This window comes from Lissotriton helveticus, chromosome 4_1 (genome assembly GCF_964261635.1).
Source record: "Lissotriton helveticus chromosome 4_1, aLisHel1.1, whole genome shotgun sequence".
NCBI lineage: Eukaryota > Metazoa > Chordata > Amphibia > Caudata > Salamandridae > Lissotriton > Lissotriton helveticus.
The window spans coordinates 2,646,741-2,673,309 of NC_136063.1; the positions used below are offsets into that span (position 1 = coordinate 2,646,741).

The 26,569-nt window shown below is 50.3% G+C and overlaps 1 protein-coding gene across 1 annotated transcript in view; it reads right to left on the reverse strand.

Annotated features, from left to right (window-relative positions):
• Positions 1 to 26,569, reverse strand: part of LOC144826888 (uncharacterized) — a 97,874-nt gene that overhangs the window by 10,583 nt on the left and 60,722 nt on the right. Inside the window, exons 2-3 of the mRNA XM_078685344.1 lie at positions 19,404 to 19,467; positions 5,186 to 5,210 (exon numbers count right to left, since the gene is read on the reverse strand). Coding sequence (XP_078541470.1) covers positions 5,186 to 5,210; positions 19,404 to 19,461 — 83 coding nt within the window. The 5' untranslated portion in view covers positions 19,462 to 19,467. The remainder of the gene's footprint in view (positions 1 to 5,185; positions 5,211 to 19,403; positions 19,468 to 26,569) is intronic.

The following is a 26,569-nucleotide window of genomic DNA, read 5'->3' on the forward strand; positions in this document are numbered from 1 at the left end:
TCACACCCAGCCCGAGCATTTTAGTGAAAACGTTTCTAGTATCAAATTTGTTGAATTTGCCAATGCCGGTTCGCAATTGAGTGAAATATTGTGTTTTACTATTCCTTGTAAATTCTCACTCTGCGGTACCCACTGGTGGATCTTTTTCATGGTGGTGTTTAAAAATCCATAAAAATGTAGTCTATTGTTTATAAATTAGTGTCAGATTTCTGTGGTGTCTTGTCAATTTCTTCTTCAATTGTTTTGTTGCTGTTTAAATGCTTTCGACTTGTTCCCTGGTAAGCCTTGCTGCTCAGAGCCACAGCTATCCAGGCTGAGCTAAAGGTCTGACATACGAAACCTGCGGGTCCTATAGGGGCTGGCGAGGGCATTACACGGGGAGGTTGCACAACCCCACCATATAATGCACTCAGTTCCCTCACATTAACTTTCGTATTTTTTTAAAGTTTGTTTAAGAGTTGGCAGTAAATCCCAGCAAACTTCTTTTTTCACATTCACAAATGGGAAGTTGCCCAAGGGACCCTTCTATTTTTTGAATGAATGCATTAACACTCCAGGAGTCAGTAACTTTTCAATGTTTTGCGACCAGAGGACGGTTGCAAAACATTGATACATGCCTTAAGGGACCGCCCTTTTAAGCGACTCCCTAAACACGCCCCTTGCAAAATGGGATTCGTTATGGGGTTCTGAACTCATTTTGTGATTCAGTAATCTGTTACCGACTCGTAGAAAAGATTTAGTACATAACAAATAGTCGTTTTGAGGTAACAAACCCTCTGATGCTACCAATAGTAGGCTATGCGACTGCAAACTAGCTTTTTGCATCAGGGCCTTGGTATTTTAAGTTTGTACCTGTAAAAGCTGTTCCTCAACACCTTTTCCTATATCTCTTGTTTCGAATTGTAAGCAATGCGACCCGTGGCTGAGTGAGATGTGGGTATGTGAGGAGGTTGAATTGCATACGTGAGGAAGGGAACTAAAGTGTCTTATTCCCCTAACATAAGTGCCAGTGGATCCCAAAATGAGCCCCTGATGGTGACATTTCCGTAATCGAAGCACGACAACAACAGGGCGTGGACCGCAAGGCGACCTCCGGGGGTGGAAGGACCAGGTTTACATCTTTTGTGGAGAGTTTTGTGGCCCTGGCTGATTTTACAGTGTGGTTGATCTGTGAGGATATTGATAAAAAGTGATCAAGCCAGAAGCCGAGGGACTTTACTTTGTGATCAATGGGGAGTGGAGCCAGCATATTGGTGGAGCTTAACACCTCCTCAGTCGGAATTGACAGCGGCTCCAGGTACAGATCGAACCCCTGAGAGATGCCGCGGTGAGGGTGGTGGGGGTAGAGGTGCTGTGGTTGTTACCGAATGAGAGGAACCAGCGCAGCACTTTCACAGTGAGGCACACGCGCGACTCTAGAATATGGACCACGGAGTGGTGGATGATAACAGTTGTGAATCCACAAAACCTACGGACACAGGCGCTGCCCTGGCGCAGGCGACACCCACCATGTGCTTCTGTGCTGGGCTGCAGGGCGGATTGTAATGTAATGTAATGTTGTCTTGTAAAGAGCATGAATCACCCCACATGGGGTGTCCCAGCGCTGTAGACCGCTGGGGAACCCGTCCTGGCTTTCCCTGTGAGATGGTCCCTGCTGGGTATCTCCAAGGTGAAACCAGGCATCCCCAGCGTCTGTGGGGGGCCGTTGTGGAGACGAGGCAAGCTAATGCCCAGAGTTGCCGAGTGTGATCCCTGGTTAGAGTAGGCACCGAGGCGAGAATTATCGAGTCCGCTGACCCTGGTCCACGACCCTGCCGCGTCGGGAATTGAACCCTGGTCCCGGGCCGTTCTCTGCTTCCGGGTCTGCCACCTCTAACCAGTGAGCCACACTACTCCACTCCAGGATTGTTAGGGGCGAAGAGGTCCCTCCTAGTGATATCTTTAGGGGTGTGTTTATGATGACAGTTATTTTAGGAGATCCTAAATGACACCGCACGTCTCATTTTTAAGCTCCCAAGAAGATCCCATGCCTCTCCACTGTTGCAGAGTCTCCATTGGTTGCCTATTGGGCAAAGGTCTATCTTTAAAAGCTTATGTATAGCCCATAAGGCAATCTATGGACAAGCACCCGTTTACATAAAGGAACGGTTGGAGATATATAAACCGGAACGAAGACTAAGGTCCTCAGATGCACAGCTGTTGGTGTGTCCCCGGTTTAGGTTGGCCACAAAAGGGGGGAGATCTTTTTCTGCTCTTATCCCAAAAATCTGGAACAAATTACCTGAAACCCTCCGTAAAGAAGGTAATCTCCTTCGTTTCAGAAAATTTTTAAAAACCGCTCTGTTCAGGGATGGGTTGAGCTCAATCTAAACATGATATTGTTTCTTTCTCTGATAATGATGTAATTGTTGTCTTTCGGTCATAAGCGCCTTGAGACCTGCCGGTGAGTTGGCGCTATAAAAGCTGGAACTAACAATAACAATAACAATAACAATAACAAGATTGCTGATACAGTGGTGTTGTTATGGTAGGTGGTTGGTTAGAGATTTTTCCTGATTTTGCACATTGGTTTTTATGAGATGATAGTGAGTTTGGTCCACCGGCTTCACACAGCTGGGGAGACATTATTCTGTTATTGTTTTGCTCGTTGTATGCATTGAAGTACACTATATTTTGATTTTATTGTATTTGGTCTCCATCTTCTCTCTATCTTCCATTGAACCTTTCTTCTAAATGTCTGGGGAGAAGGTGGTGGGTTCCTCTGTTCCCAGTGCTTCTGAAGGAAGGAGGCAGAGTTCTTGTTGTTGCCACTTTGGAGATTAGAGGTGACTGCAGACATTTAAAGTGCAAAGTCTCCCCCAGGATCTGTGTGAACCACTGGCTACAGATGTTGCTTTGCTCATGCATGTTGCATCTCTTAACTTTACTGAAGAATAGACCCTATCTTACGGACAGCAAGGTATTACCTCTAGTTAACCGCTGTGAGGCGGAAGCAAACTGACATTTTTTGGCACATTAAGACATTTAATATGAACATACAAATCTAATCACATCAACTGTCCTCATAGCTGTAAAAATATGTTGTAACATAATCAGGTCTGAAGAATGGCTGTCCTGAAGAAGTTCTGTCATGGTGACGAAACATGTCAACGTTTCAAGACCAATAATAATAAGAAATTGCCTGAAACTCTTATGTTTTTAAATGAGATGTTGTTTCCGTACAAGCATTACTGAATGAGGTCTCTGATTACAGTAACTTTATAGTTACGAGGGGACTCTCTAGACATATATAATGTTGCACTTATGAATGAAACCTGTCACATAGCGAGCCACAGTATATATCTGGTTATTTAGCTTCTAGCTACAACATTTATAGATCTTAGAGGTGACCGTATCATTGCTGAGAAGCGTTTGTAGAGGAATCCTGGTGAAGGCCAGTCTATCCATCCACATACCGACACGTAGTATACGGCAGGGTTCAGCCATGTTTTTATTTCTCTTTGATATGTATATGAAGCGATTTAGTAACCTTGTCTGCTAATTTGGTGTCAAGGCGCTGCCCTATGCTAACATGATGCGGCTATTACCAACTGGGAAAGAGCCCTGGGCCATTCACGGGCGAATGTCTACTCATCTTTTAAGGACAAGACACAAGTCTTGATCGTCAGTGTAGTAAATCTCTTTTAGGTCAGGGAGCTGTAGTCAACCCAGCTAGGACCAGCTCCGTGTAGGGTTCAACACTTAACAAGCAATGATCCGGCACTCCACTCAATATTACAAAGCAACTTATAAAGAGACAAATTGTCAGAAGATTCTTCTTCTTTTTTAAATCACACGAAGTAGCCAACGCGTTTCGTCCTTACGGACTTCTTCAGGGCCAGTTTGTTATTGCTATGTCCTTTCCAAACTCTAGATAGGATCGTTTTTGACCGTTAATGCGTCGAATTTATCAATGATTTTTAGTAGTAACCTTGAGGGAAAGGATGCAATGGAGAAATGTCGTGTACTATGATAGTGGCTTCAGAGGTGACATCTATTTGTCATAATTTGCATCGTATTTATATATTCAAACTTCTGTATCAATCACCATTTCGGTCCTCTCCTGACAGCGTTCCCCCTCAGGTAAAGTGTCTGAGACAAGCATTGGCATCATGTCTTTGAGATCAGCCGTCACCCTTTCTGCACTCTGGGACGGAGGCCACTGGTATCCACACGCGTTCTGGAGGAGAGCAGCTGAGGATCACCTCATAGGAGCTCCACGGACCCTGCGGAGAGCCTGACGTTGGGGTCTACTCTGGACCGGCCTCCGGTGGGGGTTGTGTCTTGTCGCTGAATCCTGCCAAACGTCTTGAGGCCAGAAGCCCTGGTTTGTACTCTTCGTAGTCTAAGGATTGGTCCCTCATGAAGGCTGAGGTATAAGGCGTAGCCAGACTCAAGGAGCGTGAACGAGGAGGCGTAGAGAAGAGGAACCCGGCGACTGTGTGGGGCGAGACTCCTCCAGTGTCCTTAGGAACATGAAGGAGCTTTAGCTCATTCCAGAGTTCCTTGGCAGGGATAGGAAGGGCAGCAAGTGAGCTGGGCCAGAGGGGTTGGGTTGAGGCAGAAGAATTGTCCTCATTGAGAGGAGTTTGTGTTTTATCTCTGATTAATCTAAGGAAATGTCTTGCTTTCTATCCTGGATTGCAGGTTCCATGGGGTGGTGTTTGACCCCCCCATGCTCTCTACAGGGAGAGCATGGGGGGGAGGGGTCACACGCCACCCCATGGAACCTGAACAGGGTCGGGGTGACACCAGCATACGACACCTTCTTTACCTTTTCTAACTGATCTTTTACCCCTTTTATCGCTTTTTAGATTTGTTTTGTGTATACTTTACCTAATTGTGTTTCTGCTTTGTTCCTTATAGGTTCCCAGAGCCATAATACATCTTCCTTAAGTGCATTTAGGAAGCCATAATGAGTCTTTCTATGTAAGTGCATTTAAGATGTTTGTAATTAAATACATAAAATAATAAGTAAACATACAACCTGAGCCTTAAGTTGACGCCTTAGTGGCTTATAATTAAAATATTGAAATACCATGTCCACAGTCTTGCTTTAGCGTGAGATCTGTTTTGCGGTGAGAAGTACTTTAGAGATTAGTGTAACACAACAGCAGCTGCTGCTGCAGAGCGCTCAGTGGTTTACCTGTTGTCCTGCTCCCCGCCATTACCTGAGGAAAGAAACATCAAGAGTTTAGCAGGAGGCAGCTACACACCAGCAAGCAACAGGCACACGGACGTCTCCCTTCGCGACTCTCATTCTCCTCCGCCCTCCTTTCCTGGAACCCTCACCCACCAGCCCCTCCTCCACCGCTACAGGGGAGAATCATCAACTGGGCCCCCATGGGAAGAGGGTGCCGCATCCTTCCACAGTCAGCTATTCAAGGGTCTTCAAAGCTAGGGGGGAGGCAGCAGGGGGCAGGACATCACCCCTTCCTCTCGCCCTCATCCTTAATCCCAAAATATATACCATCCACAGTGCCCGCTCCCCCAGGCCCATGTCCCACTAGCTGCTGGGCTTCCACCGTGCACATCTGATGTACCAGACTCCTATTCTCAATGCACCCCTGCTTCTTCCAAAGACTTCCTACTTACCTAGGGCCTTACATTTCTCTTCTTGCACCCTGCAAACACGAGTGACCCCCTTTTCACGAGAGACCACACAGAGACTCTTTTTACCACTTGACGGATGACCACCCCCACCCCACCCCACCCCACCTTCGGGGATTGCAGACTCTTTAAATTAGGCAAACTATGAAAATGCCTTCTTCCTCTTCCAACAAAATCACCACCTTTTCCACAGATTCTGCCTCACCAAAGAAGATGAACTTCCACAAAACTCCTCTAAAAGCAATTTTTCTACCAGTCAAAGCAACCATTGGCCAGTATCTGCTGCCAGTCTTTTTGCTATGTCAGTGCTTGTTTTGTTTAGCCGTTGTGTTATAAAATATTGCCAGGCCTCGTGTAGGAAGGTGGCTACCTGACTATGGTTACCCCGGATTTTTTGCCTGTGTTTAGCTGGTTTTTTGACTTAGTTGACCTGGTTCCCTGCTAATCAGGGCCCCAGGCCATCTGCTCTCTCTGTAAAATGGATTCCATGTACCCTAGGTACATACCACAATTGGAAATGGACTCCTTGTCAGCCCCTGTATAATGCACTATAGGTGCCCAGGGCATAGGGGCCACCAAGGCCTACCAGGGGCTGCAGCATATCTTTTGCCACCCCTGGCTGGTTCTTAAATTGACACAACTGGCTGATCACTCAGCTGGGGTAAGGTGGTGTAATCACCCCTTGCTTAGATATAGTATACCTATATCTAAACCTATATCTGGACACATATTAACCTGTGAGCCACTCCTATGGAAGGCCTCATCAATCCTGGAGGCAGAGTGCGTGGTTTCATGTGAGATGGAGCTCTAGCATGAGCTGAGCCTGTCTGCAGCTGTCGGGAACAACTCCCTAAACTGTTTCAGGATAATGCCATACCATATACTCTTAAGTGCCTTATAATCCTCGCGGTTATATAGCAACTTTGGTTTGGCTTTATCAAAACATGTCGTGTAAGGTGTCATACGATTTGGAATACTATCCCCTCGCCAGTTCTGGTGACGGGGATAGCATTCCACCCCTCTAGAGGGGTAAGACATGTTACTTTGCTCAAATGCGGTTAATTTCTCCAAAGACCTTAGATCCACAAAATGGATGCCTCTGCCACAGACAAATGTCTGGACCCCTGCAGCTGACCGAAACTCAGCCAAATGGGGCCTGGACAAAGGGTTTCCTGTCACAGGAGGGTGTCACCGCCCTCCAGACAGGAGATAGTGGATTGTAGCAGGGAGGTTTGAAAGAAACCAGACACTGCTTGGGGCGCACAAGGCTGCCCCTTGCATAATCCGGCCAAACCGGTTCTGGGGCACTCCAGCCCTCGTGCCAGGGCGGCCTGGATCAAAGGAAGGGGGTGTACCCACCCACTTCCTGGGTCCCACCCATAGGGGGGGACCTAGCAGGTAATCACGCCCCCCAGATTCGAATAAGAGTGGGAGCAGTGCCAATGCACATCAGATTTCCTGGAAGAAACATTAGAAACGAAACTCTGGACCCTTGGACCTCCATCTCAACGTGGAAGCCCGAAGAATCTCCCTTGTGGTCAAGGAGTGACCACCCTGCAGCAGCAGGCACCATCCAGCCCTCGACGTCTACTTAGTTGCAGTTCCCGCCGGAACTCGAGCGACTGAGATCGACGAGATCAAGCTTGCCTGCCTTCCAACTGCCCGATCCACAGTCCCTGCAAAGCTGAGACCCGTGGAGGCGACCGGAAGCGTGGGGCACGCCATCTTGAATTGACCACGAGACGCTGACCGTGCAGCCCACGAGTGACCCTCGAAGCTGTGCACCGGGGTTTGAGAAGCCCCCACCCTGAGCTACTCTTGAGCCGAAGTTCAGCCCTCCACACTCGACGAGTGCTGCGTGGGGCCCTTCTGCTCCATTTGGCTCAACGCGTTGGCCCGGTCACTTGCCAGCCGGCTAGTGGTCCCTGTGCCGACGAAACTACGAAGAAGACTTGTGAATCTGGTTGCTCCAGATCCACACCAGCTCCCCTGAAAAGGAGCCCCCACTCTGACCTTCCTGGTTCGAGTGAGAAGCAATCTCCCGGTTCCACGTGGATTGCTCTTGCCAAGTGTTGTTTGCTCCAAACTTGAAGCCGACAGCGCCGACGGTGAGAGCCTGCGTGGGACAGATCGTGAGCTGCTCCTGGATGTCGCAGATGCCCCAGAGCCCACGTGACAGCGGAGAGAAGCTCCTCGACGACCACCTGATTGCACCCGACATTGCCTGGTTCCGTCCTGGTTCCACCCTGGTCACTGCTGAGTGACCCAGACTCTGTCCCCTCTGCTTTCAGGTACCCTTCGACTTGAGTCCACCCTTGGACTCCACCGGACACTTCATCTTCAACCCGCCTGCAGCCCTTTCAGCTTCAAGCACCAAGAGCCTGCGTGTCAAAACCCGACGCCACTTCGACCCTGTGCACCCACTTCCTGTGGGTGAGGTAACTTTGCTCCGCCGGTGTTCCCACACTGGTGCACATCTCTAGGGTCTGTGTCTTAAGTTTTGTTCCTCTAGGTTCAGCGGAAGTGTCCTTAAACTCTAACTTTACACTTTTTACGCACCATTGGTTAACATTGGTGCATGCGTGCGCTTTCCGCACTTCTCCCGAATCCCGAGGGCCATTCCCGACTTCAGCATTGCTTGTCCTGACTGCTCCCAGCGATTCCCTAGGCCCTAGGCCTAACCACTGCTCGAGTGTCATCTCTTATACCACTTGTTTAGTATATGGTTTGAGTGGCCCCCTGCCCTCATCCATAATTGTGCAACTTTGTATGTTTAAACAGTGCTTTTGATTTAACGCTTGTGCCCCTTTATTCATAAAGAATACTGGGGATTGTTTTTAGTAATAAATACATATATTTTTATAATATATACTTGTGTGGTGTCCTTTCATTTGATATTACAGGATTGTATGTGGTAAAACAGCTCGCTTAACACGACCTCTTAAGTTAAGCCTTTAGGCTGCTTAGTCCATGCTACCCCTAGGATAGCTTGTCTAATAAGGTTGACTTACAACCAGACACCATAAGGGATTGTTTGGTCTGATAATCGGTGGTTCCAGAATTGGAAACATCACCTATCAGGCCAACTTCTCACATTGGTGAGCAGCGGTGCGGATTTGAGCTTGCTGTTGTTTTACCATTGCAATCTTTGTATCAAATTGAAAGATCACATCAAGTACCTCTAGGTACATATAAATCAAAAGCTTAGCATATTAAGTTCTACTGAACTTAGTAGTTGTAGATTAAAGGGATTAGCACACCCTGACTACAACTCACTAGTAAGGTACAGTAGGAAAACACTAAGTGTAGGTAGGTGCATCACTTACACCACACTAGAGTCATGTCTGACACAGGAAAAGCCTCAGGGTCAACTCCTGTGACAGTTGACCTTACCCAGGCAACTTCCAGCTATGACAAACTAACCCGAAAGGACTAGGTTGCCTTGTGCAAATCAAGAGGGTTAAAAAGGGGCAGAAGCCCCACCTGTCCAATCCTGATAGCCATTCTAGAACAGGATGACTTAGAAAGGGCAAAGGGAATTCCCCTAAGGTCAGGAGATGGAGAGAACCCACCTGTAACTGGTACCCCTCAGGAGGAAGAAGGAGAAGAAGGAGAAGAGGGGGATGAGGACTCAGAGGTTGAGGACACAGAAGACCAGGATCAGGAGGGTAGCCAGGTTGGAGTTGCCAGGCTTAGCCAGGCCAACTTAAACCTACTGGGGAATGGAGAGGGCCAGCACCTCCCCAGACTCTATAGCATTCTCCCAGGCAACAGAAGAGTGAGATCTCCCTCAGGGGACTCTCATATTTCTAGTGCCTCAAGAGAATCTGAGAGAGGTATGACTGCCTCTCAGAAAACTGAGCATAGGGCCAGAATGAGGGCTGTCAAACTCCAAATAGAGAGGGAGGAGGTAGCCCTGGCTCAAGCTAAACTTACCTTGGCTCAAGCTAGACTTACCTTGGCAAGAGAGCAGAAATTGTGTGGCTTAGATGCCACTGGTGGCAGCAATATTCCTAAAGAGAAACCCAGGTCCTATGATAGTAGAAACCTGACAAAGATTGTGCCCCCCTACAAGGAAGGGGATGACATCCACAAGTGGATAACTGCTCTTGAGAGAGCCTGCATGGTACAGCAGGTTCCTGAGGAACAGTGGGCAGCAATCTTATGGTACTCCTTTTCAGGGAAAGGGAGAGATAAGCTCCTCACTGTCAGACATGAGGATGCAAACAATTACAAAGTCCTGAAGAGTGTTCTGATAGATGGGTTTGGCTTAACCACTGAACAGTACAGGTTGAAGTTCAGAGACACCCAGAAGACACAGACTCAGGACTGGACTGATTTTGTTGATTGTGCAACTAAGGCTCTGGAGGGTTGGCTACATGGCAGCAAAGTACATGACTTTACAGGATTGTATAATTTGATTATGAGGGAGCAGATCCTAAGTAATTGTCAGAACCAGCTCTTACACCAGCACCTGGTGGACTCTGATCTGACCTCTCCCCAAGAATTGGGAAAGAAGGCAGACAAGTGGGTCAGAACCAGGATTAGGCCTAAGAATCAGGACAGTAACCAGAAGAAGGAGTCCACCAAGCCTCAAGATAAGGGTGGGGATAAAAATAAAGAAAAGACTTCCCCAGGGCCCCAAAACTCCAAGAATGGGGGTGGGTCCCAAGACACTTCTTCAACTGAGAAAAAGCCTTATTGTTATGCCTGTAAACAGGTTGGGCATTACAAAACAGACAACTGTTGTCCCAAGAATAACAATAAAGAGAATATACCTCCAAAGCCAGCTCCAACACCTCCTGTTACTGTCAGCAGTAATCCCCCAGGAAGTGGGAGCACACCCAGGAATCTGGGTGGGTTTACTTTTGGAGCCCAGGAGGACCCTGGCCTATCCAGGTCCCCATCCCCAAATGATCTTGTTTATGAGAATGGCAGGGGGTTTGCCAACTTCTCTGATTGCCCAAATACTTTGAGCAAATATAGACAAGAACCCATCATCAATGGTTTGAAAGTTGAAGCTTTTAGAGACACAGGGGCTAGCATCACCATGGTGGCTGACTGTATAGTCCCCTCTAAGCAACTTTTACCTGGTGCCACATACCAGGTAACAAACATTGATGGCATCAAAACAAATCATCCCATGGCAGTAGTAAGTCTCAGCTGGGGAGGTGTCATTGGCCCAAAGAGAGTGGCAGTGTCATCAAACTTGCCTGTAGACTGCCTACTTGGTAATGATTTGGAAATCTCAGCCTGGGCTGAGGTTGAACAGGAAATCCATTCTAGAATGGTGAATTCCAATGGAAAGGTTAGTGGGGCTGTAATGGCTACAGCCCCAATCCAAGATGTCCTTCCTGAAAAGGTTGGTAGGGCTGAGAAACTCTCTGCCCCATCTTTAGCAAAAGCTCTTCCTGAACAGAATAGCAAAGCTGTTATGATAACAGCAGAAACCCAAACTGAGTCTCCCCCTGAAAAGGTTGGTGGGGCTGTGATGGCCACAGCCCAAACTCAAACTGATATGTGTGTTGTGAAGCCTGAAATGATGGATAACTCCACACAAACTGAGAGCATGGAGGAGGAAGAGAAATCTCCCCCTCACCAGACTTTAGGACAGGATCAGCCTCCTCAGGGAACTGATCTTACCCCTGATGAAGGAACTGCCCCAGAGGTGGTTGGGCCTAGCCTGACAGAACCTCTGATGTCAGTGGACCCTTCTCAGGTGGGACCCAGTCTGGAGCAGGTAACCTGCCCCTCTCTACCTTGCCTTAGCCAGCCCAGGGCTGCAGAGGACAAGAAGGACAGTGAGACCCAGAGGGCCCCCTGTCAAATAAAGCACCCCCATCAACAGATTAGGGGCACCAAAACTAGTAGCCCTAGTGAGGTGAAAACTTTACAAACTCCTGAGGGAACCCCCTTAAAAACAGTTAGGGACCTCCCACAGATGGATTCTGTTGGGCACAGCCAAACCTGGGACCCCAAGGGCCCAACCCTGAACTGTCCCTCCAGCAAGCCAAACAGAGGGACCCAGCCTCCAGCTTTAGGTAGCCAGAGGTTGACCCTGAGAGCACAGTGCAACTCAGTTAAGGAAAGAAAGGCACACATGGTGGAAGATAATTGGAGGAAGCTAAGCCCTAAATTAGTAGAGCCTCACTTCAATACTCCATATCCAAACCAGCCTTTAACTTTGCATAAACACACCCAAGGTAGTGATTCCCTATGGTGGAGACCCTCTAATACCCCAAGGGTGAGGGACTGCTTAGTGGACCATGAGACAGGGGGTACCCATGCTAGTGCAGGTACTTCCTTATATGGCCACTCAGGCAATATAGGCTTACCTGGCCAAGGATAGCCTTATCTCCTTTCGTTTGGGGGGGGGTTGTGTAGGAAGGTGGCTACCTGACTATGGTTACCCCGGATTTTTTGCCTGTGTTTAGCTGGTTTTTTGACTTAGTTGACCTGGTTCCCTGCTAATCAGGGCCCCAGGCCATCTGCTCTCTCTGTAAAAGGGATTCCATGTACCCTAGGTACATACCACAATTGGAAATGGACTCCTTGTCAGCCCCTGTATAATGCACTATAGGTGCCCAGGGCATAGGGGCCACCAAGGCCTACCAGGGGCTGCAGCATATCTTTTGCCACCCCTGGCTGGTTCTTAAATTGACACAACTGGCTGATCACTCAGCTGGGGTAAGGTAGTGTAATCACCCCTTGCTTAGATATAGTATACCTATATCTAAACCTATATCTGGACACATATTAACCTGTGAGCCACTCCTATGGAAGGCCTCATCAATCCTGGAGGCAGAGTGCGTGGTTTCATGTGAGATGGAGCTCTAGCATGAGCTGAGCCTGTCTGCAGCTGTCGGGAACAACTCCCTAAACTGTTTCAGGATAATGCCATACCATATACTCTTAAGTGCCTTATAATCCTCGCGGTTATATAGCAACTTTGGTTTGGCTTTATCAAAACATGTCGTGTAAGGTGTCATACGATTTGGAATACTATCCCCTCGCCAGTTCTGGCGACGGGGATAGCATTCCACCCCTCTAGAGGGGTAAGACATGTTACTTTGCTCAAATGCGGTTAATTTCTCCAAAGACCTTAGATCCACAAAATGGATGCCTCTGCCACACACAAATGTCTGGACCCCTGCAGCTGACCGAAACTCAGCCAAATGGGGCCTGGACAAAGGGTTTCCTGTCACAGGAGGGTGTCACCGCCCTCCAGACAGGAGATAGTGGATTGTAGCAGGGAGGTTTGAAAGAAACCAGACACTGCTTGGGGCGCACAAGGCTGCCCCTTGCATAATCCGGCCAAACCGTTTCTGGGGCACTCCAGCCCTCGTGCCAGGGCGGCCTGGATCAAAGGAAGGGGGTGTACCCACCCACTTCCTGGGTTCCACCCGTAGGGGGGGACCTAGCAGGTAATCACGCCCCCCAGATTCGAATAAGAGTGGGAGCAGTGCCAATGCACATCAGATTTCCTGGAAGAAACATTAGAAACGAAACTCTGGACCCTTGGACCTCCATCTCAACGTGGAAGCCCGAAGAATCTCCCTTGTGGTCAAGGAGTGACCACCCTGCAGCAGCAGGCACCATCCAGCCCTCGACGTCTACTTAGTTGGAGTTCCTGCCGGAACTCGAGCGACTGAGATCGACGAGATCAAGCTTGCCTGCCTTCCAACTGCCCGATCCACAGTCCCTGCAAAGCTGAGACCCGTGGAGGCGACCGGAAGCGTGGGGCACGCCATCTTGAATTGACCACGAGACGCTGACCGTGCAGCCCACGAGTGACCCTCGAAGCTGTGCACCGGGGTTTGAGAAGCCCCCACCCTGAGCTACTCTTGAGCCGAAGTTCAGCCCTCCACACTCGACGAGTGCTGCGTGGGGCCCTTCTGCTCCATTTGGCTCAACGCGTTGGCCCGGTCACTTGCCAGCCGGCTAGTGGTCCCTGTGCCGACGAAACTACAAAGAAGACTCGTGAATCTGGTTGCTCCAGATCCACACCAGCTCCCCTGAAAAGGAGCCCCCACTCTGACCTTCCTGGTTCGAGTGAGAAGCAATCTCCCGGTTCCGCGTGGATTGCTCTTGCCAAGTGTTGTTTGCTCCAAACTTGAAGCCGACAGTGCCGACGGTGAGAGCCTGCGTGAGACAGATCGTGACCTGCTCCTGGACGTCGCAGATGCCCCAGAGCCCACGTGACAGCGGAGAGAAGCTCCTCGACGACCACCTGATTGCGCCCGACATTGCCTGGTTCCGTCCTGGTTCCACCCTGGTCCTGCTGAGTGACCCAGACTCTGTCCCCTCTGCTTTCAGGTACCCTTCGACTTGAGTCCACCCTTGGACTCCACCGGACACTTCATCTTCAACCCGCCTGCAGCCCTTTCAGCTTCAAGCACCAAGAGCCTGCGTGTCAAAACCCGACGCCACTTCGACCCTGTGCACCCACTTCCTGTGGGTGAGGTAACTTTGCTCCGCCGGTGTTCCCACACTGGTGCACTTCTCTAGGGTCTGTGTCTTAAGTTTTGTTCCTCTAGTTTCAGCGGAAGTGTCCTTAAACTCTAACTTTACACTTTTTATGCACCATTGGTTAACATTGGTGCATGCGTGCACTTTCCGCACTTCTCCCGAATCCCGAGGGCCATTCCCGACTTCAGCATTGCTTGTCCTGACTGCTCCCAGCGATTCCCTAGGCCCTAGGCCTAACCACTGCTCGTGTGGCATCTCTTATACCACTTGTTTAGTATATGGTTTGAGTGGCCCCCTGCCCTCATCCATAATTGTGCAACTTTGTATGTTTAAACAGTGCTTTTGATTTAACGCTTGTGCCCCTTTATTCATAAAGAATACTGGGGATTGTTTTTAGTAATAAATACATATATTTTTATAATATATACTTGTGTGGTGTCCTTTCATTTGATATTACAGGATTGTATGTGGTAAAACAGCTCGCTTAACACGACCTCTTAAGTTAAGCCTTTAGGCTGCTTAGTCCATGCTACCCCTAGGATAGCTTGTCTAATAAGGTTGACTTACAACCAGACACCATAAGGGATTGTTTGGTCTGATAATCGGTGGTTCCAGAATTGGAAACATCACCTATCAGGCCAACTTCTCACACCTCGCCAATATTTACTATATTTCAAAAAATGAAATGAGCTACATTCGTTTTGGGTGTCAGACAGCCCGCAATGCCTCAGTAATCCCTGGCAGTGAAAGGATTACTTTGTGTGCGGATGTACTCCTGGTGAAAGGACAGAATGCTGTGACTGAGAGTGAAGTCAGCCAATAGCTGAAGTGGGCGGACCCACTGCCCCATGCTGTAGACTGTAGTGAGGGAAAGAAAAATGTGATTGACACAACAGGCCGATAGATGGAGATGACCGGTTGAATGCCCTTACATGTGTGTAAAAGACAGAGAGATACCTCTTGTTCTGACCAAGGGAATAGGGTACTCCTCACAAGTAAAGCAAATTGTCCCTCAGGAAAGATTATACAATACTACCTTAACCAATAGTAGGTTCGAGTATGTCTGTTTTCTATCAGCACCCACACTAATGCTGTTCACAATGCACTGCACCGGTATAACAACACAAACTACTATTCACAATTAAAAACATTTGTTCTTACATTTACATAACACATTTTATTAAAATATTATAATTACAGTAAAAAGGTTTCTAACCAACAACAATTTAAAAAGAAATGGAATTAATTTCTACACCTATATTTCATATATATCATCAACACAATTCATACCAAGCTCCCCATAATACACAGGACACAAATCTCAATACGAACTTAAACTTGAAAAAACTATTTTTTAGACAATACACTCTGTCATTTCAAATAACATATTCTAAGCAGATTATTTTAAGACCCAGCCTGGTTGCAATTGTACTCTTGCAAATACAGGACTGAATCCGCCAAGGGATTAAGTCTACCAAATTTGCTTCGACGCGTTTCGATGGTTCTATAATTTTTCAATCTTTATCAAGACAGTGTTTTTAGTTTTATCTGTAGTCGTTTCCAGGTTATTGTGCCCTTATTTCAGTTAATATCATTTTACATATCAATTAGTGTCTCACGCGGTTGAACATACCACATTTAAATAACCAACCTCGATTTTATATCATGAGTTTTCTTGTCCTTCAAAAATTCCACACTAAATTGTTCCCCAGGGATCGAGGCGCAAACAATCCTCCTGTTACGCGTTACTCTTCTGTTCGACAGCGGTTCACTTTGGGGTTTGTCCTTCTTTTTCGTATCAATCGACAAGTCGACAAGTCAGAATTTTTGAAGGACAGAAAGTCGGGAGTCCTGCAGAAACAGGCTAAATAAAAACAAGGTGCCTTGAAATTGCTGAAAAACACTGTCTTGATAAAGATGGAAAAATTATGAAACCATCGAAACGTGTCGACGCAAACTTGGTGGCCAATATCCTTTGGCGGATTCAGATTATGTTTAAGTTCGTATTGTGATTTTTGTCCTGTGTATTATGGGGAGCTTGGTATTAATTGTATTGATGATATGTATGACATATAGGTGTAGAAATTATTTCCATTTCTTTTTAAATTGTTGTTGGTTAGTGTGGGTGCTGATAGAAAACAGACATATTCAAACCTACTATTGGTTTAGGTAGTATTGTATAATCTTTCCTGAGGGACAAATTGTTTTACTTGTGATAAATGCCCTTACAAGCAAATATATGATTTATATAATTTTACTAAATCAAAAAGTCTTAGCTAATGCCAGACCTAAAATGGACCCCGTCTACCGTGCCCATACGAAAGAACAGATCACTTAATGCAAAGCCTTTTTCATCATAGGCTCCACCCCTTGCAATCGATGAGAAGACAAACCCACAAGAATGTGAACGACCACTTCTCCCATCTCTTCTTTACCCAAACCAACCTACTCCCCTCCACCCCCCGCCCAGGATGCTGGCCTTCAAGAACAGCTTCTGCTCCACCACCAAGGCAGTGACCACCAGGGACCAGCCGACATGGACAGAAAACTAACCATACTAAGAGGTGAACACAAGCTGTGGCATGCAAAGCCTCAAGATGGGACAGACCAGGGCATGCCTCGTCTCTCATCGATAAGTTGTCCTAGTCACGGAGGCGATGATATTATGAAGGTGGAGTTCTTCCCTCCTAGCCACACTTTCTCTTCCTTCCTACACTTTAATCATCCGTGCATGCCCAGCTCATGAGACAGAACTGTTCCTCCTGCCATGTACAGCCCTGCCCCAGGGAGTATTGCGCTACCTGAGCACCACTAAACACATGGAACTGAAACCACAATTACAGCATTGACCTGCGGAAGGTGTGGTCGGAGCCGTTTGTGTTTCTGAAGCCTCTGATGGTCCTAGTGTGGTGACTGAAGCCTCTGATGGCCCTAGTGTGGTGACTGAAGCCTCTGATGGTCCTAGTGTGGTGACTGAAGCCTCTGATGGCCCTAGTGTGGTGTGGTGACTGAAGCCTCTGATGGTCCTAGTGTGGTGACTGAAGCCTCTGGTGGTCCTAGTGTGGTGAGTGCCTCTGATGGTCCTAGTGTGGTGAGTGCCTCTGATGGTCCTAGTGTGGAGACTGAAGCCTCTGATGGTCCTAGTGTGGAGACTGAAGCCTCTGATGGTCCTTGTGTGGTGACTGAAGCCTCTGATGGTCCTAGTGTGGTGAATGAAGCCTCTGGCGGTCCTAGTGTGGAGACTGAAGCCTCTGATGGTCCCAGTGTGGTAAGTGCCTCTGATGGTCCTAGTGTGGTGAGTGCCTCTGATGGTCCTAGTGTGGAGACTGAAGCCTCTGATGGTCCTAGTGTGTTGGGTGAAGCCTCTGATGGCCCCAGTGTGGTGACTGAAGCCTCTGATGGTCCTTGTGTGAAGACTGAAGCCTCTGATGGTCCTAGTGTGGTGACTGAAGCCTCTGGTGGTCCTAGTGTGGTGACTGAAGCCTCTGATGGTCCTAGTGTGGAGTCTGAAGCCTCGGGGGGCCCTAGTGTGGTGACTATAGCCTCTGGTGGTCCTAGTGTAGTGACTGAAGCCACTGATGGCACTAGTGTGGAGAGTGCCTCTGATGGTCCTAGTGTGGAGACTGAAGCCTCTGATGGTCCTAGTGTGGTGCCTGAAGCCTCTGATGGTCCTAGTGTGTCGAGTGCCTCTGATGGTCCTAGTGTGAGGACTGAAGCCTCTGATGGTGCTAGTGTGGAGACTGAAGCCTCTGATGGTCCTAGTGTGGAGACTGAAGCCTCTGATGGTCCTAGTGTGGTGACTGAAGCCTCTGATGGTCCTAGTGTGGAGACTGAAGCCTCTGATGGTCCTAGTGTGTTGACTGAAGCCTCTGATGGTCCTAGTGTGGAGACTGAAGCCTCTGATGGTCCTAGTGTGGAGACTGAAGCCTCTGATGGTCCTAGTGTGGTGACTGAAGCCTCTGGCGGTCCTAGTGTGGTGACTGAAGCCTCCGATGGTCCTAGTGTGGAGACTGAAGCCTCTGGTGGTCCTAGTGTGGTGACTGAAGCCTCTGATTGTCCTAGTGTGGAGTCTGAAGCCTCGGAGGGCCCTAGTGTGGTGACTATAGCCTCTGGTGGTCCTAGTGTAGTGACTGAAGCCTCTGATGGTCCTAGTGTGGAGACTGAAGCCTCTGATGGTCCTAGTGTGGTGCCTGAAGCCTCTGATGGTCCTAGTGTGTCGAGTGCCTCTGATGGTCCTAGTGTGAGGACTGAAGCCTCTGATGGTCCTAGTGTGGAGACTGAAGCCTCTGATGGTCCTAGTGTGAAGACTGAAGCCTCTGATGGTCCTAGTGTGGTGACTGAAGCCTCTGATGGTCCTAGTGTGGAGACTGAAGCCTCTGATGGTCCTAGTGTGGTGACTGAAGCCTCTGATGGTCCTAGTGTGGAGACTGAAGCCTCTGATGGTCCTAGTGTGGAGACTGAAGCCTCTGATGGTCCTAGTGTGGTGAGTGCCTCTGATGGTCCTAGTGTGGAGACTGAAGCCTCTGATGGTCCTAGTGTGGTGAGTGCCTCTGATTGTCCTAGTGTGGTGACTGAAGCCTCTGATGGTCCTAGTGTGGAGACTGAAGCCTCTGATGGTCCTAGTGTGGTGAGTGCCTCTGATGGTCCTAGTGTGGTGACTGAAGCCTCTGATGGTCCTAGTGTGGAGACTGAAGCCTCTGATGGTCCTAGTGTGGTGAGTGCCTCTGATGGTCCTAGTGTGGAGACTGAAGCCTCTGATGGTCCTAGTGTGGTGAGTGCCTCTGATGGTCCTAGTGTGGCGACTGAAGCCTCTGATGGTCCTAGTGTGGTGACTGAAGCCTCTGATGGTCCTAGTGTGGAGACTGAAACCTCTGATGCTCCTAGTGTGGTGAGTGCCTCTGATGGTCCTAGTGTGGTGACTGAAGCCTCTGATGGTCCTAGTGTGGTGAGTGCCTCTGATGGTTCTAGTGTGGTGACTGAAGCCTCTGATGGTCCTAGTGTGGAGACTGAAGCCTCTGATGGTCCTAGTGTGGTGACTGAAGCCTCTGATGGTCCTAGTGTGGTGACTGAAGCCTCTGATGGTCCTAGCGTGGAGACTGAAGCCTCTGGTGGTCCTAGTGTGGTGACTGAAGCCTCTGGTGGTCCTAGTGTGGTGACTGAAGCCTCTGATGGCCCTAGTGTGGTGACTGGAGCCTCTGATGGTCCTAGTGTGGTGAGTGCCTCTGATGGTCCTAGTGTGGTGACACCGCTGCGTAAACATGAAGCAATCTAGGAGTAACTCTAACCTTGAAAGAATCCAGCCGCGGACGATCCCAGCAAAAGCAAACAGAAGAAGACCTCCATGGCAATCTGTGGGAAGAAAGAAACCTTGCTGAAAGATGGAACTGAGTGAGGAAAAGTTATATTTCATCAGTGGTCATTGTCAAAACCAAACAGGGCTAAGCATGGGAGACGTGTCATCTCTAGAAGTGACATTCAGGGGGCACAAACTGGGGGGCCACCTGCAAAGGGCAGTTGTAAAGAGCATGTGCCCATGTATGTGTGTACGTATGTTGTCACTGAAAAAAGCAAAGGTTGAAGGGACGTTCTAGTTAGGCCTTGTAAACATATAACAACTAAGGGCCAGATTATCAAGCAAGGGCGATACATCATCCCCGCTTTTATCGGCAGGAAACTGCCGCAAAGGCAGTAATAATGGGCTTGACAATATGCCCTTGAGAATTCCCATAGAAGCCTAGGTTCCCGTGTTAACCTGGGCTTCTATGGGAATTCACACGGGCATATTATCAAGCTCATTATCACTGCTTCAGCGGCAGTTTCCTGCTGATAAAAGCGGCGATAATGTATTGCCCTTGCTTGATAATATGGCCCTAAGTTTTAAAACAAAACATTGAGGTTCACCAGTTGTAGTTCACAGAGCTAACTATACCTCGTAGCAGGCGTGGTTACTTCCCGTCCTGCTATTACCATCTTAGCTCCCCGGCAATTCGCTGAGAGGACACCGCAGGACGCCCTCAGTGTATTAGTGTACGATGTGTACTGAGGTTGTTGTATGAATTGGTCTTAGCTGGATGGAATGTGTGAGGATATACTAGAGGAGCGATTTTGTGATGACGAATGAAAGATGAATGGGTGTTGTGGGGCGTTTTATCTAAGTCTATGTGATTGAATTATTGGTATTTGTTTATGTATTGATGTTTTTGTATATCTTCTGAAATATATATATCCTGAAAAAGAAAATGATATATGTTTTCCATCTCCTGGCTGATGAATCATGTGATGCGGCCTTGAATTGTGGTGAGCTCAAAGTTGTGTCGAGTGAAATCCTTGGACTCTTTATGAGCCTTTAATTAAAGTACATAGGGCAGACATTTCTTTGCTAGTTGTTGGTCTCTTTCCCATGCTGGTCTGCCTTGTATTCGTCTCAGGGGGCCCCTACTTCTATTAGATACCTCGTGCCCCCACCATGCACCGCTTATGAACTCACATATTACATTACTCATGACATGCTAAACGAAATCAATCATGACATCACTGATAACACCATCGTCATACACAGCATAGTCGCGGAGTGTAAGTGATCCATAGTATGGAAATAGCGTAAGCCTGGAGGCAAGCTTGATTGCGCACGCTGAAAGGTACGTGCTGCTCCATTTACAAATCAGTAAAGTTTGGGGTTTAAGTACCGCCCCCCCATGAAACAAAATAAAGGCTGAGCCCCCTAATGAGCATTGCAGAGTTGTGTTTGAAAGTTGGTTCAAGCTTAAAGCCAAAGGCTGTCAAAACAATCTACGAGAAAGGCTGAGCCTCCTGTTCATAACTGATTATCCACCATTTGAGCCATGTGTCTATAGTAAATCGTTGTAATGCAGTGCTAGAGACAAATTCTATGTAGCGAGGACGCTCGTAGCATGTGGATTTATTTTCCCGAACTTCACTGACGATTGTCAGGCATTCAAGATGGTTGAATGTGCAGGTTCCCCACTTAAAAGTGGTTGGTCTCTCATTGGTGTGATAACCATGGCTCCAGGGTGAGCGGCACTGTGCCTCCCTCAGAAAAGTGTGTGGTGTATCTTACTAAACTACAAAGTGCATTTTTTCACTTAAAATTGTGGATCACGTCAAGCATTTAAGTGGTTAGTACCCTTAAGGGGAAGAGAGAATTGTCCACAGCGGAAGTGTGTAGAATTTTTATTTCAAGTCCAAAACGCTATTGGACGTTGTCAAAAAGATTGTGTGATGTCATCAATAATGTCATTTGAGAAGTCATCATTGATGTTATTGAACATGTCATGTGTGATGTAATGTGAGAGGGCAGAAGGAGTGTATGGTGGGGAGCCTGTGTTTGTGGGGTGTGGGGATTTCCAGTGGTTGTTGTGTACTTCCAGTGGGTGTTGTGCGTTTCCCGTGAGTGTTGTGTGGTGCTGGTGTCTGGGACGCAGTGGTCTGTGTCTCCATGTCGGATGAGGCTGAGGGTGCAAGTTACACCTTCATGTTAGCAAACCTGAGGGTGTGTGGGCTTACACCCTGTCCCCAGATTCTAACGCACTTTGATCTAGTGCCTTATTGTTGGACCCGGCCTCGTGGCGTGGTTCGCCCCTGCTCCTCTGCACCCTGTTAGCGTAGCCTGCACCCCGAGCCCTGGTCGTCCTGCCCCCCCGTACACCCAGACCCTGTAACCGACGACCAGCCTCGCTTGTCCCGTCCCCCTCCCGGCTCCGAGCGCCTACAACCTGCATGCCCCACAAGGCCCGGCAGCCATATTCCCTTCCCGAGATCCCTGTCTCCCTGGGCCTAGCGTGACCTCGACCCCAGCGAAACCCAGACTCCAAAGGCGCGCCAGTCCCGGCTGGGGGGTAAAGGGCTCCCCGAGTGAGATAAGCCAGGGAGTTTCCATGGCACCTCCGGCCTCCCCTGAGAGACTGGTTTCTGTCACACCTTTGGCCTCCCCCTGGGGGCCAGTTTCGATCGCACCTCTGGCCTCCCCGAGTGCTGGCTCCAGACCTGCTGGGCGTCTGGGAATTCCCGGACGCATCTTCCAAAGAGATCAAAGAGCCAACCGCCGGATCTCGCCAACGACCAGCCCCCAAGGCATAAGACCTCCGCCTGCGAGGGTCCGGACATCAAAGGGCCAATGGACTATATCAGGGCCCGCCCGACAACTAGCGGGCAGTTGTATCTTGGACCTGAAGCCTGCTGATCTGATCGCGGCTGACCCTGAGAAGAACTCAACATCGCATCGCTGAGCCCTGACGACGCTGTCGCGGCTCCCTCTTCGCAACAAGGAACTGAACCACCTGAGCCCTGCTGACGCTGTCGCGGCTTGAGCTGAACTCGTAACCATCGGAGCCCTGCTGACGCTATCGCGGCTCGTCCTCTCTGAAGATCTCGGAGCCCTGCTGACGCTGTCGCGGCTCAAGCTGAACTCGTAACCATCGGAGCCCTGCTGACGCTGTCGCGGCTCGCCATCTCTAAGACCATCTGAGCCCTGCTGACGCTGTTGCGGCTCCTCAAGAACTTCTCCGGATCGAGCCCTGCTGACCTCGTCGCGGCTCGAGGAGTACTCTGGTCCGGCTGGACCATCGAGACCACCATCACGACCCGAGCCGACTCGAGTGAAGCAACCAGTACGACCATCATCTTCGGTATCCCCCGGCTTGAGGATTGAGAGCTGTGCGCAGGGTACGCTTCATACTGGCCGAGAGGCTAAGACTGTCCCGCTCCCCTCTTCCCGAATCCTCAAAAACTTGTGATCCCTCGATCATTGTGTACATAAGAGTGCTCTTTCTTTTACTGCTTATAAAGAACTTGTTATTAAAATCCAACGGTGTGGTGTCCGTTCGTAAGTGTGGTGTGAGCTCAGTGTGTACGATCCTAGACTCGAAGTCCTCCCCGGTGGGGACCTCACGATAAGACTCGGCAAGATCTGTAGGAGAGGTGGGTCCTGGGGTAGTCGGGTGAGCACAACCTGGCCCTCTGAGATCGCCCCGTCTAACATTGGTGGCAGCGTCGGGATAAGAACCTACGTCTAGGGATCATACAGTACTGACACACTACCCGAACGAAGAACGACCATGAGCCTCACGAACGACAAGACCACCTTCCAGATGGAACTTCTGGAAGACTATTCGCACCGAGAGCTGAAGCAATTTTGCAAAGATCTCCATATCCCGACAACGGGATTAAGCACCAAAGAAGACTTTCAAAAAGCCCTGACAGCCTGGTTGGAGGCCGGAGCGCAACCTCCCCCGCCGACAGAAGACGGTGGAGAGGGAGGGCCACTGACCGAAACCCACGCCCAAGAGCATGAGAGAGCAGAGTCCCTGACGCGGAGTCCCAGCACGGAGAGAGGTCTGTCTCAAGAAGAGATGACAGACCGAGAACGCAACCGAAACCACGAGCTAGAACTAGCACGTCTGAAGATAGATGGAGAACTCAAGCTGGCCGAGAAGAAGCTAGCCATCGAGCAGTTGCAGCTGCAAGGAGAACTGGAGGAAAAGAAACTCCAGCGAGAACACGAAGGGAAAAGACTCCAGCTGGAGCACGAGCGCGGCCTGAAATAGATCGAACTGAAGGCCAGGAGCAAAGACAACAGAACATCGGGGACCCGAGAGGCTGCTCCCCCGGTGGAACCCAAAGTCCACATCCCCAAGGATGTAGTAAAAGAGTATTACAAGAACGATGACATCCAGCAATGGTTCAAGGCCTACGAGGTCGCCATGACCTCCCACCGAGTGCCACGAGCGGATTGGGGAGCCGGGCTGTGGGGTCGATTCCTGAGTGAAGGGAGAGACACCCTGCTCGACCTCCCGTCCTCCGAGCAAACATCCTACAGCCACATGAAGGAGGCCCTCCTCACAAGGTACGGGCTCACCCCGGAAATGTACCGACAAAGGTTTCGAGACTGCAAAAAGATCCCCGGCACCACATGGGTAGAATATGTGAATTTCTACAGCCGGGCATTGGAAGGGTGGATCAAGGGCAGCAAGGTGTCCACCTTTGAGGGGCTCATCGACCTCATTGCTTACGAACATTTGTCCCTGAATTGCTTTGTGGAACTCCGACAGCACCTCCTGGACAGCAAGTTGACTGACCCCCGGAAACTGACAGTCGAGGCCGATCGCTGGGTGAGCACCAGAGTCCCCTGGGGGCCCGGGGGAGACTCTGGCAGAAACGAACAAGGATCTTCCCGGCCGAGGGGGGGGGGGTCAGAATAGACAGAGGGGGTCCCAGGTAGGGTCCCCGCGCAGTCCCCCCAGAAACCAGCCCGGCACCTCGCCTCCCACCGCGCGCGCAGGGTTTCCCCCAGCCAAGCCAGGGCCCCGAGTCAGCCAAGCCTGCTACCATTGCCAGCAACCCGGGCATTATGCCAATGACCCCCGATGCCCTCTGTTCAAGAAGCCCGTCACTGCGGGTCCCCCAGCGCGCCAGCTAGCCTCTGTAGCCCTAGAAGAAGAAGGGGAGGAGGAGTTCGAGGGGGGGACCCCGCCGCAATGATGTTGGTCTCCCTGGGTAATAGGGAAATTGTCCCAGGAGCCCCCCTGCCAGACAACACAGAGAAGTACCAACAACAGGTCACCGTCAATGGCCACCACATAGGGGCGCTCCGAGACACCGGGGCCAGTATCACCGCAGTGAAATGTCACTTGGTCACCGAAGCCCAGATTGTTCCCCACATCTCCTGCAGGGTGATCGCAGCTGACAACTCCGTCCGCACCTGCCGGATCGCTCAGGTCCCGTTCGAGTGGGGGAGCGTCTCCGGGGAGTTACGAGTAGCGGTCCGCACCGACATGCCCGTGGACTGCCTGCTCGGCAACGATCTGGAGAGCTCCCCATGGAAGCGGGTTGAGCGAAGGACCCACCTGGAGATGGTGGGCCTGCCCGAATGGGCCTGTGTGAGCACCCGGTCCATGACCGCCCGGGCGGTCACCCCCGAGAGAGTGAACCCTGAGAGCGCACAGCCAGCTCCAGAGGACCCCGAGGCCCTCGAGTCCCCTGGAACCCCCGAGCTGTCCCCCGGAGAGAGCTCTCCCTCCGACGCAGGTCCCCTCGGTCCTGACGTCGAACGGACCTCGAGCCTGGACGACCTTCCTGAGCTGGCCCAATGGCGCCAGGAAGGGGCACCGTCCAGAGAAGAGTTTTGCCTCGAACAGACCTCCTGTCCGTCCTTGGTGGGGCCGCGGCTGCAGACCGCCGCCCAGGCTGCCAGTGACCAGTCCGGTTCCCACTTGGTGTATTGGGAAAACGGCCTTCTGTACAGCGAACAAAAGACTGCCGAGCTAGGGTCGGCCCGAGTGCTGGTGGTACCCCTACGCTTCCGCGGCTTCCTCCTGAACCTGGCCCATGATGTACCCTTGGCGGGACACTTAGGACAAGACAAGACATATCACCGCCTGGTTACGCACTTCTACTGGCCGGGCATGCGCTCCGATGTAGAGGCCCACTGTAAGACCTGCCCCACGTTTCAGTCCAGTGGGAAGAGCGGAGGGAAGCGCAAGGCCCCCCTCCAACTCTTCCCCGTGGTCAGTACCCCCTTTGAGCGGGTGGGGATCGATATCGTGGGCCCTCTCGACCCCCGGACCTCCTTAGGTCACCGATTTATCCTTGTCTTGGTGGACCATGCCACCCGCTACCCCGAAGCCATTCCCCTTCGAATGGTGACGGCCCCCGTCGTGGGGCAGGCCCTCATGGGGATCTTCTCTCGGGTGGGATTTCCCCGAGAAGTCGTAAGCGACCGAGGGACTAACTTCTTCACGAAATACATGAAGTCCCTCTGGCAACAATGTGGGGTGACGTACAAATTCACCACCCCATACCACCCCCAGGGTAACGGTCTGGTGGAGCGATTCAACCGGACCCTCAAGGGAATGATCATGGGTCTCGAAGAGCCCCTGAGGCGTAAGTGGGACGTCCTCCTTCCCTGTCTCCTCTTCGCATACCGCGAAGTGCCCCAGAAATCCTTGGGGTTTAGCCCCTTCGAGCTGCTCTACGGGCACCCCGTCAGGGGACCCCTCAGCCTGGTCAAGGAAGGATGGGAAACTGCGGCCCCCGAGCCCCCTCTGGATGTGTTCCGATACATCCTGGCCCTCAGGAACCAAACTAGGAAGTTCCGAGAACTGGCCGAGGCAAACCTCGAAGCCAGTCAAGAAGAGATGAAACGGTGGTATGACCAGAATGCCACTCTGGTCGAGTTTCAGCCCGGACAGCAGGTCTGGGTGATGGCCCCCGTGGAGCCCTGTGCCCTGCAAGACAAGTGGACGGGTCCCTTCAAAGTGGTGGAGCGAAAGAGCCAGGTGACCTATCTCATTGATGTACAGTCCCCCAGGAACCCCATGAGGGTGCTCCACGTGAACCGCCTCAAACCCCACTTCGCCCGGTCCGAGTTGAGCTTGCTCCTCGCCACGGACGATGGAGAGGTAGAGGAGACGGAGCCTCTCCCCGATCTCCTGTG